Raw genomic sequence first — 12,971 nt, 5'->3', positions numbered from 1 at the left:
GTACTTAGAAATTTGGCAGCACCTAATTTATCAATGAGCTCATCAGCTCTTGGAATTGGATGAGCATCTGTCTTGGTGACAGAATTGAGCCCTCTGTAGTCCACACAAAACCTCATCTCTTTCTTTCCATCTGTGGTGTGAGGTTTGGGGACTAAGACCACTGGGCTAGCCCAGGGGCTGTCAGAGCGCTCAATGACTCCCAATTCCAGCATCTTGTGGACTTCCACCTTGATGCTTTCCTTAACATGGTCAGACTGTCTAAAGATTTTGTTTTTGACAGGCATGCTGTCTCCTGTGTCCACATCATGGGTACACAGGTGTGTCTGACCAGGGGTTAAGGAGAAGAGTTCAGGAAACTGTTGTAGGACTCTCCTACAATCAGCTTGCTGTTGGCCAGAGAGGGTGTCTGAGTAGATCACTCCATCTACTGTACCATCTTTTGGGTCTGATGACAGAAGATCAGGGAGAGGTTCACTCTCTGCCTCCTGATCCTCATCTGTTACCATCAACAGATTGACATCAGCCCTGTCGTGGAAGAGCTTAAGGCGGTTTACATGGATCACCCTCTTGGGGCTCCTGCTTGTGCCCAGGTCCACCAGGTAGGTGACCTGACTCTTCCTCTCTAGCACTGGGTAAGGGCCACTCCATTTGTCCTGGAGTGCCCTGGGAGCCACAGGCTCCAGAACCCAGACTTTCTGCCCTGGTTGGAACTCAACCAGTGCAGCCTTTTGGTCATACCAAAACTTCTGGAGTTGTTGGCTGGCCTCAAGGTTTTTGGTTGCCTTTTCCATGTACTCTGCCATTCTAGAGCGAAGGCCAAGTACATAGTCCACTATGTCCTGTTTAGGCTCATGGAGAGGTCTCTCCCAGCCTTCTTTAACAAGGGCAAGTGGTCCCCTTACAGGATGACCAAACAGAAGTTCAAAGGGTGAGAACCCTACTCCCTTCTGTGGTACCTCCCTGTAAGCGAAAAGCAGACATGGCAGGAGGACATCCCATCTCCTTTTGAGTTTTTCTGGGAGCCCCATGATCATGCCCTTTAATGTCTTGTTGAATCTCTCAACTAAGCCATTAGTTTGTGGATGGTAAGGTGTAGTGAATTTATAAGTCACTCCACACTCATTCCACATGTGCTTTAGGTATGCTGACATGAAGTTGGTACCTCTGTCAGACACCACCTCCTTAGGGAAACCCACTCTGGTAAAGATACCAATGAGGGCCTTGGCTACTGCAGGGGCAGTAGTCGACCTAAGGGGAATAGCTTCAGGATACCTGGTAGCATGATCCACTACTACCAGGATATACATATTTCCTGAGGCTGTGGGAGGTTCCAGTGGACCAACTATGTCCACACCCACTCTTTCAAAGGGCACCCCCACCACTGGAAGTGGAATGAGGGGGGCCTTTGGGTGCCCACCTGTCTTACCACTGGCTTGACAGGTGGGGCAGGAGAGGCAAAACTCCTTAACCATGTTGGACATATTGGGCCAGTAGAAGTGGTTGACTAACCTCTCCCACGTCTTGGTTTGTCCCAAATGTCCAGCAAGGGGAATGTCATGGGCCAATGTTAGGATGAACTCTCTGAACAGCTGAGGCACTACCACTCTCCTAGTGGCACCAGGTTTGGGGTCTCTGGCCTCAGTGTACAGGAGCCCATCTTCCCAATAGACCCTATGTGTTCCATTTTTCTTGCCTTTGGACTCTTCAGCAGCTTGCTGCCTAAGGCCTTCAAGAGAGGGACAGGTTTCTTGTCCCTTACACAGCTCCTCCCTTGAGGGTCCCCCTGGGCCTAAGAGCTCAACCTGATAAGGTTCAAGCTCCAAAGGCTCAGTTCCCTCAGAGGGCAGAACTTCTTCCTGAGAAGAGAGGTTCCCTTTCTTTTGCTGTGTTGCAGTTGGTTTCCCAACTGACTTTCCTGTTCTCTTGGTAGGCTGGGCCATTTTTCCAGACTCCAGCTCTACTTTTTCACCCTGTGCCTTGCATTGTGCTCTCGTTTTCACACACACCAGTTCAGGGATACCCAGCATTGCTGCATGGGTTTTTAGCTCTACCTCAGCCCATGCTGAGGACTCCAGGTCATTTCCAAGCAGACAGTCCACTGGGATATTTGAGGAGACCACCACCTGCTTCAGGCCATTGACCCCTCCCCATTCTAAAGTAACCATTGCCATGGGATGTACTTTTCTCTGATTGTCAGCGTTGGTGACTGTGTAAGTTTTTCCAGTCAGGTATTGGCCAGGGGAAACCAGTTTCTCTGTCACCATGGTGACACTGGCACCTGTATCCCTCAGGCCCTCTATTCTAGTCCCATTAATTAAGAGTTGCTGTCTGTATTTTTGCATGTTAGGCGGCCAGACAGCTAGTGTGGCTAAATCCACCCCACCCTCAGAAACTAGAGTAGCTTCAGTGTGGACCCTGATTTGCTCTGGGCACACTGTTGATCCCACTTGGAGACTAGCCATACCAGTGTTACCTGGATGGGAGTTTGGAGTGGAACCTTTCTTGGGACAGGCCTTGTCTCCAGTTTGGTGTCCATGCTGTTTACAGCTATGACACCAGGCCTTTTTGGGATCAAAGTTTTTACCCTTGTACCCATTGTTTTGTGAAGAGGCTCTGGGCCCACCCTCCTGTGCAGGTTTTTGGGGGCCTGTAGAAGACTCTTTACTATTTTTAGTTTTGGTTGTCTCATCACCCTTCTGCTGGGGAGTCTTTGTGACCCCTTTCTTTTGGTCACCCCCTGTTGAAGTCTTGGACACCCTTGTCTTGACCCAATGGTCCGCCTTCTTTCCCAATTCTTGGGGAGAAATTGGTCCTAGGTCTACCAGATGCTGATGCAGTTTATCATTGAAACAATTACTTAACAGGTGTTCTTTCACAAATAAATTGTACAGCCCATCATAATTACTTACACCACTGCCTTGAATCCAACCATCTAGTGTTTTCACTGAGTAGTCAACAAAGTCAACCCAGGTCTGGCTCGAGGATTTTTGAGCCCCCCTGAACCTAATCCTGTACTCCTCAGTGGAGAATCCAAAGCCCTCAATCAGGGTACCCTTCATGAGGTCATAAGATTCTGCATCTTTTCCAGAGAGTGTGAGGAGTCTATCCCTACACTTTCCTGTGAACATTTCCCAAAGGAGGGCACCCCAGTGAGATTTGTTCACTTTTCTGGTTACACAAGCCCTCTCAAAAGCTGTGAACCATTTGGTGATGTCATCACCATCTTCATATTTAGTTACAATCCCTTTAGGGATTTTCAACATGTCAGGAGAATCTCTGACCCTATTTATGTTGCTGCCACCATTGATGGGTCCTAGGCCCATCTCTTGTCTTTCCCTCTCTATGGCTAGGATCTGTCTTTCCAAAGCCAATCTTTTGGCCATCCTGGCTAACTGGATGTCCTCTTCACTGGAGTTATCCTCAGTGATTTCAGAGGTGTTGGTCTCTCCTGTGAGGGAACCAGCATCTCTGACTATTATTTTTGGAGTCAGGGTTTGAGGGACCCTGTTCTCCCTAGATAGGACTGGTAGGGGGGAATTTTCCTCCAAGTCACTATCCTCTTCCTCTGAGTTGCCACCCTCAGAGGGGTTGGCCTTTTCAAACTCTGCCAAAAGCTCCTGGAGCTGTATTTTGGTAGGTTTGGGGCCCATTGTTATTTTCTTTATTTTACAGAGTGACCTTAGCTCCCTCATCTTAAGATGGAGGTAAGGTGTGGTGTCGAGTTCCACCACAGTCACATCTGTGCTAGACATTTTGCTTCTAAAAGTTGGAATACTTTTTAAGAATCTACAACTGGTTCTAGAATCTAATTCAAACTTTTACAAACTTTTAAACTCTAAAAGAAATGCTAAACAGGATCTAACACAAGGCCCTAGCAGGTCTTTTAAGAATTTAGAAAACTTTTCAAATTGCAAAAATCAATTTCTAATGACAATTTTGGAATTTGTCGTGTGATCAGGTATTGGCTGAGTAGTCCAGCAAATGCAAAGTCTTGTACCCCACCGCTGATCCACCAATGTAGGAAGTTGGCTCTGTATGTGCTATTTCAAAGTAAGGAATAGCATGCACAGAGTCCAAGGGTTCCCCTTAGAGGTAAAATAGTGGTAAAAATAGATAATACTAATGCTCTATTTTTGTGGTAGTGTGGTCGAGCAGTAGGCTTATCCAAGGAGTAGTGTTAAGCATTTGTTGTACATACACATAGACAATAAATGAGGTACACACACTCAGAGACAAATCCAGCCAATAGGTTTTTATATAGAAAAATATCTTTTCTTAGTTTATTTTAAGAACCACAGGTTCAAATTCTACATGTAATAGCTCATTCGAAAGGTATTGCAGGTAAGTACTTTAGGAACTTCAAATCATCAAAATTGCATGTATACTTTTCAAGTTATTCACAAATAGCTGTTTTAAAAGTGGACACTTAGTGCAATTTTCACAGTTCCTAGGGGAGGTAAGTATTTGTTAGTTTTACCAGGTAAGTAAGACACTTACAGGGTTCAGTTCTTGGTCCAAGGTAGCCCACCGTTGGGGGTTCAGAGCAACCCCAAAGTCACCACACCAGCAGCTCAGGGCCGGTCAGGTGCAGAGTTCAAAGTGGTGCCCAAAACACCTAGGCTAGAATGGAGAGAAGGGGGTGCCCCGGTTCCGGTCTGCTTGCAGGTAAGTACCCGCGTCTTCGGAGGGCAGACCAGGGGGGTTTTGTAGGGCACCGGGGGGGACACAAGTCCACACAGAAATTTCACCCTCAGCGGCGCGGGGGCGGCCGGGTGCAGTGTAGAAACAAGCGTCGGGTTCGCAATGTTAGTCTATGAGAGATCTCGGGATCTCTTCAGCGCTGCAGGCAGGCAAGGGGGGGGTTCCTCGGGGAAACCTCCACTTGGGCAAGGGAGAGGGACTCCTGGGGGTCGCTTCTCCAATGAAAGTCCGGTCCTTCAGGTCCTGGGGGCTGCGGGTGCAGGGTCTCTCCCAGGCGTCGGGACTTTAGATTCAAAGAGTCGCGGTCAGGGGAAGCCTCGGGATTCCCTCTGCAGGCGGCGCTGTGGGGGCTCAGGGGGGACAGGTTTTGGTACTCACAGTATCAGAGTAGTCCTGGGGTCCCTCCTGAGGGGTTGGATCGCCACCAGCCGAGTCGGGGTCGCCGGGTGCAGTGTTGCAAGTCTCACGCTTCTTGCGGGGAGCTTGCAGAGTTCTTTAAAGCTGCTGGAAACAAAGTTGCAGCTTTTCTTGGAGCAGGTCCGCTGTCCTCGGGAGTTTCTTGTCTTTTCGAAGCAGGGGCAGTCCTCAGAGGATGTCGAGGTCGCTGGTCCCTTTGGAAGGCGTCGCTGGAGCAGGATCTTTGGAAGGCAGGAGACAGGCCGGTGAGTTTCTGGAGCCAAGGCAGTTGTCGTCTTCTGGTCTTCCGCTGCAGGGGTTTCAGCTAGGCAGTCCTTCTTCTTGTAGTTGCAGGAATCTAATTTTCTAGGGTTCAGGGTAGCCCTTAAATACTAAATTTAAGGGCGTGTTTAGGTCTGGGGGGTTAGTAGCCAATGGCTACTAGCCCTGAGGGTGGGTACACCCTCTTTGTGCCTCCTCCCAAGGGGAGGGGGTCACAATCCTAACCCTATTGGGGGAATCCTCCATCTGCAAGATGGAGGATTTCTAAAAGTTAGAGTCACCTCAGCTCAGGACACCTTAGGGGCTGTCCTGACTGGCCAGTGACTCCTCCTTGTTATTCTCATTATTTTCTCCGGCCTTGCCGCCAAAAGTGGGGCCTGGCCGGAGGGGGCGGGCAACTCCACTAGCTGGAGTGTCCTGCTGGGTTGGCACAAAGGAGGTGAGCCTTTGAGGCTCACCGCCAGGTGTGACAATTCCTGCCTGGGAGAGGTGTTAGCATCTCCACCCAGCGCAGGCTTTGTTACTGGCCTCAGAGTGACAAAGGCACTCTCCCCATGGGGCCAGCAACATGTCTCGGTTTGTGGCAGGCTGCTAAAACTAGTCAGCCTACACAGATAGTCGGTTAAGTTTCAGGGGGCACCTCTAAGGTGCCCTCTGTGGTGTATTTTACAATAAAATGTACACTGGCATCAGTGTGCATTTATTGTGCTGAGAAGTTTGATACCAAACTTCCCAGTTTTCAGTGTAGCCATTATGGTGCTGTGGAGTTCGTGTTTGACAGACTCCCAGACCATATACTCTTATGGCTACCCTGCACTTACAATGTCTAAGGTTTTATTTAGACACTGTAGGGGTATCATGCTCATGCACTGGTACCCTCACCTATGGTATAGTGCACCCTGCCTTAGGGCTGTAAGGCCTGCTAGAGGGGTGTCTTACCTATACTGCATAGGCAGTGAGAGGCTGGCATGGCACCCTGAGGGGAGTGCCATGTCGACTTACTCGTTTTGTCCTCACTAGCACACACAAGCTGGCAAGCAGTGTGTCTGTGCTGAGTGAGAGGTCTCCAGGGTGGCATAAGACATGCTGCAGCCCTTAGAGACCTTCCTTGGCATCAGGGCCCTTGGTACTTGAAGTACCAGTTACAAGGGACTTATCTGGATGCCAGGGTCTGCCAATTGTGGATACAAAAGTACAGGTTAGGGAAAGAACACTGGTGCTGGGGCCTGGTTAGCAGGCCTCAGCACACTTTCAATTGTAAACATAGCATCAGCAAAGGCAAAAAGTCAGGGGGCAACCATGCCAAGGAGGCATTTCCTTACAAGGTGGTTCTCAGAACACGTGCCTCTTTCCTTCCCAAGGTGGTGACCCCATTTCATCTGGGTCACAATATCACCCTGCCCTGTATCTTTGCTCCACCGCATCACTCTAAGGAAGAGGAGCGACTCCACCCAAAAAGAGCATTGTCCTTTGACCTTGACCGCACAAAAAGTGTTCCGGGTGGATGATCAACTTATTGTGGAAGCAAAGAAGGGTCAGGCAGTGCAGAAACAAACACATTTCGCGCTGGGTCGTTCTCTGCATTAATATCTGTGTAGGAAGCTTGTACTTACACCTTATACCAGGCCCAGGTATCCCCTCTCACTGAAGGGTAGGCAGTGTCTAGAATCCAGGCTCTATAGAGGTAGCTTTGGATGAGCAGCCAAAGACTTATCTAGGGGACATGCAAAGCTCATGCAATACCACTGTTGTCACACAGCACTTACAGGCATGAAAGAAAACACTCAGTTGTACAAAAATAAAGGTACTTTATTTTTGGCACAGATTATCACAAATCACTAGATAGGTGACCCACCCTTAGGAGGTAAGTAATACACTAAATATATACACTAGCAATCAGAAATAGACATAGAAAAGGTTAGAAAACAGTGCAAACAGTAATAACCAATAGTGACTTTAGGGGGAGCACAAACCATATACTAAAAAATTGAATGTGACCTAGGTACCCCCGCCTAGGTAAGTAAAATGTGTAGAGGGGAGTTGGAGGTATTAGAAAACCACAAAGGTAAGTACCACAGTACCCCCCAGCGACCAGGAATGCAGGACTAAAACACTGGATTTTCCCCAAACTATCCAAAAGGAAGAGAAGAAGACATCCAGAGAGGACTGCAAGAAAACCGGCAGTGGATTCCTAAAGAAAGAAGACCTGTGGAGAGAGGGGACCAAGTCCAAGAGTCACAGTGGAGTCCAGGAGGAGTAGGAGGTACTACCCACCTAGCTGTGGATGCAGGAGTTGGTGGACGGTTCTGAAGAACAGGTCAGCACTGCAGCCCTGGAGCCAGTGAAGAGTTCCAGATGGATGCAGAGGGTGTTCCCCTCCGGAAGGAAGATAGCACACGGGTGTCTGTGCAGGATTTCCACCAACAAACCTTGGTAAAGGCAAACTTGCAGTTAGTGGAAAAGAGTTGCTGCCAGGGACTTGCAAGGCCCAGGAGGACTCAACCCAGGAGAAGGAGTCACAGGGGACCCTCAGCGCTGCAGAGAGTCCACAGGAGGAGAGGCAGCACCCACAGAAGTCCGACAGGATTGGGACACAGAAGCCACAGAAGAAGCCCACGCAGCACTACAAAAGTGGATCCCACGCCTCAGGAAAACCACGCAAGGTACTGGAATTTGCAGGAAGGAGTTCTGGGGACTCGAGCTGCATGTCGCTTAAAGATGCCTTGCAGGAGACACAAACAAGCCTTGGCAGCTGTGAGAGACGTGGTGCACGGGGGTGCTGTCCTGCATGGGAAGGCAAAGGCTTACCTCCACCAACATTGGACAGCTGGCAGAGAGGACCAAGAGTACTACTACGGTTCACCACCCGTGATGCATGATCCATGCAGCTCAGCAGGAGAGGGAATCAATGCAGCCGGCCGTTACTTGTTGTGGGTGCCTGCGGTTGCAGGGAAGTGACTCCTTCACTCCAAGGGAGATTCCTTCTTCTTGTCCAGGATGAAGAGTTGCAAGCGTCTGATGGTGCACGGCGAGGAAACTGTTGCAAAGCTGGCAGGAACTCTGAATACAATGTTGCAGAAGAGTCCTCATGGATCTGCAGCTTGTATGTTCATGGAGGGTCCAGTTGCAGTTCCAGAGGCCAGAAGTCGAATTAAAGGCTGCAGAGGAGTCCTGTTGGAATCCTCAAGCCGAATCTCAGGACCCACCCAAGAGAGATACCCTAAATAGCCCTGAAAGGGGGAATGGTCACCTAACCAGGTAAGCACCTATCAGGAGGGGGCTCTGTCGTCACCTGCCTGGCCTGGCCACTCAGATGCTCCCAGAGTTCCCTGCCAATCTTAGAATCAAGATGGCAGAACCCAGGGACCCTCTGGAAGAGCTCTGGGCACCACCCCTGGGGTGGTGATGGACAGAGGAGTGGTCACTTCCCTTTCCATTGTCCAGTTTCGTGCCAGAGCAGGGACTTGGGGTCCCTGAACCGGTGTGAACTGGTTTATGCATGGAGGGCACCAAATGTACCCTTCAAAGCAAACTAGTGGCTTGGGGAGGCTACCCCTCCCAAGCCAGTCACACCTATTTCCAAAGTGAGAGGGTGTTACCTCCCCCTCCCAAAGAAAATCCTTTGTTCTGCCTTCCTGGGCTTGATCTGATCAAGCAGCAGGAGGGCAAAAACCTGTCTGAGGGGTGGCAGCAGCTGGGCTGCCGAGAAACCCTGTAAGACTGGTGGTAGTAATGCTGGGGGTCCTCTAAAGAGCCCCCAGAGTGCATGAAATCATACTTCCAATGTTTGCAATAGTATTGGGGTATGATTCTGACATGTTTGATACCAAATATGCCCAGGTTCGTAGTTACCATTATGTAGCTGGACATATGTAGTGACCTATGTCCCGAACACATATAAAATGGCATCCCTGCACTCACAAATTCCATTAAAATGGTGCTGGAGTTTCTGGGGGCATCTCTGCTAGTGCAGGGGTGTCCACACACACGTGCCTGCACCCTGCACTCAGGGCTGAGAGGACCTACCATAGGGGTGACTGCATGCACCCGGTTCACGCAGACTGCAATGGAAGGCCTGTTGAACCCTTTGCATGGGCTCCCTATGGATGGCTGAATATCTGCTGCAGCCCATAGTGATCCCCTGGAAACTCAATGCCCTAGGTACCATATACTAGGGACTTACATGGGGGGGGACCAGTATCCCAATTGTGGGAAGAAAAAGGTAAAATTTAGAGGAGAGAGCAAAACTACTGGGATCCTTAGTATTTAAGGGCTCTCCCTGAACCTAGAAACTAGATTCCTGCAACAACAAGAAGAAGGACTGCCTAGCTGAAAACCCCTGCAGAGGAAGACCAGAAGGCAACAACTGCCTTGGCTCCAGAAACTCACCGGCCTGTCTCCTGCCTTCCAAAGAACTCTGCTCCAGCGACGCCTTCCAAAGGGACCAGCGACCTCTGAATCCTCTGAGGACTGCCCTGCTTCGACGACGACAAGAAACTCCCGAGGACAGCGGACCTGCTCCAAAAAGACTGCAACTTTATCCAAAGGAGCAGCTTTAAAGAACCCTGCAATCTCCCCGCAAGAAGCGTGAGACTTGCAACACTGCACCCGGCGACCCCGACTCGGCTGGTGGAGAACCAACACCTCAGGGAGGACCCCCGGACTACTCTACGACCGTGAGTACCAAAACCTTTCCCCCCTGAGCCCCCACAGCGCCGCCTGCAGAGGGAATCCCGAGGCTTCCCCTGACCGCGACTCTCTGAAACCTAAGTCCCGACGCCTGGAAAAGACCCTGCACCCGCAGCCCCCAGGACCTGAAGGACCGAACTTTCACTGCAGAAGTGACCCCCAGGAGTCCCTCTCCCTTGCCCAAGTGGAGGTTTCCCCGAGGAAGCCCCCCCTTGCCTGCCTGCAGCGCTGAAGAGATCCCTTGGACTCTCATTGACTTCCATTGCGAACCCGACGCTTGTTCTAACACTGCACCCGGCCGCCCCCGCGCCGCTGAGGGTGAAATTTCTGTGTGGGCTTGTGTCCCCCCCGGTGCCCTACAAAACCCCCCTGGTCTGCCCTCCGAAGACGCGGGTACTTACCTGCTGGCAGACTGGAACCGGGGCACCCCCTTCTCTCCATTGAAGCCTATGCGTTTTGGGCACCACTTTGAACTCTGCACCTGACCGGCCCTGAGCTGCTGGTGTGGTAACTTTGGGGTTGCTCTGAACCCCCAACGGTGGGCTACCTTGGACCAAGAACTGAACCCTGTAAGTTTCGTACTTACCTGGTAAAACTAACAAAAACTTACCTCCCCCAGGAACTGTGAAAATTGCACTAAGTGTCCACTTTTAAAATAGCTATTTGTGAATAACTTGAAAAGTATACATGCAATTGAAATGATTCAAAGTTCCTAATGTACTTACCTGCAATACCTTTCAAACCAGATATTACATGTTAAATTTGAACCTGTGGTTCTTAAAATAAACTAAGAAAATATATTTTTCTATAACAAAACCTATTGGCTGGATTTGTCTCTGAGTGTGTGTACCTCATTTATTGTCTATGTGTATGTACAACAAATGCTTAACACTACTCCTTGGATAAGCCTACTGCTCGACCACACTACCACAAAATAGAGCATTAGTATTATCTCTTTTTACCACTATTTTACCTCTAAGGGGAACCCTTGGACTCTGTGCATGCTATTCCTTACTTTGAAATAGCACATACAGAGCCAACTTCCTACATGTATATTCTGTTTATAGTGATCCTTGAGTGTGTAACTGTATTGGAGGTAATTTTCACCTTTTTTTATTTTCACACTTTGTCATGAATTATGCGTTTTATATGTGATGCGAACTGTGGTATTAATGTATTATTGTCTTGTACATGGTTTTTTGCTCTTTAAATGCACTATGCTCCTGATTGTATTTATATGTTGTTTTATGGTAATTTCCTGCCGAAATGAAGATATTGATCGATTGAGTATGTAACTCCTTAATGAAAGATTGTTTGGCTTACCATGGTGTCCCTGACCCCTTTAAGAGACTGTTAGTAACCCAGAAAGCATGGATGCACCCCACCAGCAGGTATGCTTAGTGGGTTGTGTGGTGTTACAATAATCTGGTCTCCCTGCTGAAGTGATGGTGCACTGAACTCACAGGCTCTGCAACCGGGGGTAGGGAAGCCAAACCTTGTAGATCTGGGCCACAGCCTCAGTATACGAAGCACACTGAAGGAGTATGGTAGGGAGATTCGCTTGAAACGGGGGTTGGCCTATTTTCTTGGAGTAAACTATGCAAAGCAAAGTTGGTGATCGACATAGTAACTCCTCCATGCAGACATAACAGCCATTTCATCCAGAGCAATCTCAGCAGAAGTGATGGGAATAGAAGATCTAACCCAGATCAACACTGGAGCTGGAGGTCCAGTGAAGTAGTACAAGCTCCTTCATCGCTTGCACAATTTAGACCCCTTCCATTTTAACACTGCAGTATTTAATTTTGTGTTTAATAACATTTTGTTTGCTCTTTCACTGTTTACAAAGTATGATAGAATTCTGGTGTTCATTTTGTGAATGCTCATTCTTGTGCATGCTTGTTAATTCCAAGCAGATGAGTTGGAGGAAGACACTCAGGACCAAAAGACTGAAATATCAACTCCCAATCGAAAAACAAAAGCTGATAAAGGAAGGCAAAGGACCAAAAATTTTAAAGGGCAATCTGAAGACAAGTCATCCTGCAGGACAGAAGAAACAGAACGTAATACCTATGTAAGTAGCAAAACAATAACATTTCTCTGCTGCCCAAAATATGACATGCATTACTTTTACACACTGGTAATCAAATTGTTGTTATAACAAAGAGCAAGTTAATAAAATATATGCAACTTTCGACAGGTGGGTATTAACCTTACCAGAATGCCTAAAATTAGCAAGTTAATATTTTTAGGTATATCTTCACCCTCCTAAGTCACAAATGTATACAACAAACAGAAAAGAAAAGACTAGGTGCATAAGTACTTCTGTCGGCCAAAAGCAAAAATGAGTGTAGACATCTACTGAAATTGCTTCTTTCTAGAGGCACTTATCCATACTTGGTGGCATGCTTCATCGGAGGACCTGCTGTACATCCTGCCAAGGGTGGGCTCTCACTTTGTATGGAGCATTTGTGCAGGTATTTTTGAAGTCTAGTACAGCCCCTATCTGCAGTTTACTACTATGGTGAATTATGAGCCGAGCCTTCTAGCTCTGCTTAGAAAACGCATTAAGATTAAAAATTGTCTAAGGTTGACCTAACAAGTTCAAGTTTTGTTACCCCGTGACAACCATAAAGAAAAAGAAGGGTGAATTATGATATTTTCTATAAGTAAGCTTCTATTTGTTTCATGCCCAGCTAAACCTGTCTGGTCCATGGCATTTCATCAAGGCTTTCTCATTACACCTACCACAAATGCCTCTCTGAAATGTTGTCTGCTTGTGTGTAAAGGTATGTGTATTTGACATAAATTAAGTGATGCTGTACTTATCTGCCCCTTTCTGTGGAACCACCCTTGTGCAAAAGGTTCTTATCTATTGGTCACTGACCATTATCCTGGCTATA

The 12,971-nt window shown here is 48.3% G+C and overlaps 1 protein-coding gene across 4 annotated transcripts in view; it reads left to right on the top strand.

The window, feature by feature from the left end:
• The window catches only part of PHF6 (PHD finger protein 6), a 335,169-nt gene that overhangs the window by 88,987 nt on the left and 233,211 nt on the right, over nucleotides 1–12,971 (top strand). For 3 of the 4 annotated variants that reach the window (XM_069212494.1, XM_069212495.1, XM_069212496.1), the window contains exon 6: nucleotides 11,982–12,142. In XM_069212494.1, coding sequence (XP_069068595.1) covers nucleotides 11,982–12,142 — 161 coding nt within the window. The remainder of the gene's footprint in view (nucleotides 1–11,981; nucleotides 12,143–12,971) is intronic. The other variant, XM_069212497.1, reaches the window with a different exon arrangement.

Source organism: Pleurodeles waltl, chromosome 2_1, assembly GCF_031143425.1.
Source record: "Pleurodeles waltl isolate 20211129_DDA chromosome 2_1, aPleWal1.hap1.20221129, whole genome shotgun sequence".
In the NCBI taxonomy this organism is placed as follows: domain Eukaryota; kingdom Metazoa; phylum Chordata; class Amphibia; order Caudata; family Salamandridae; genus Pleurodeles; species Pleurodeles waltl.
Note: the sequence above shows the minus strand (reverse complement) of the source record. Positions and strands in the feature narration are given on the sequence as shown.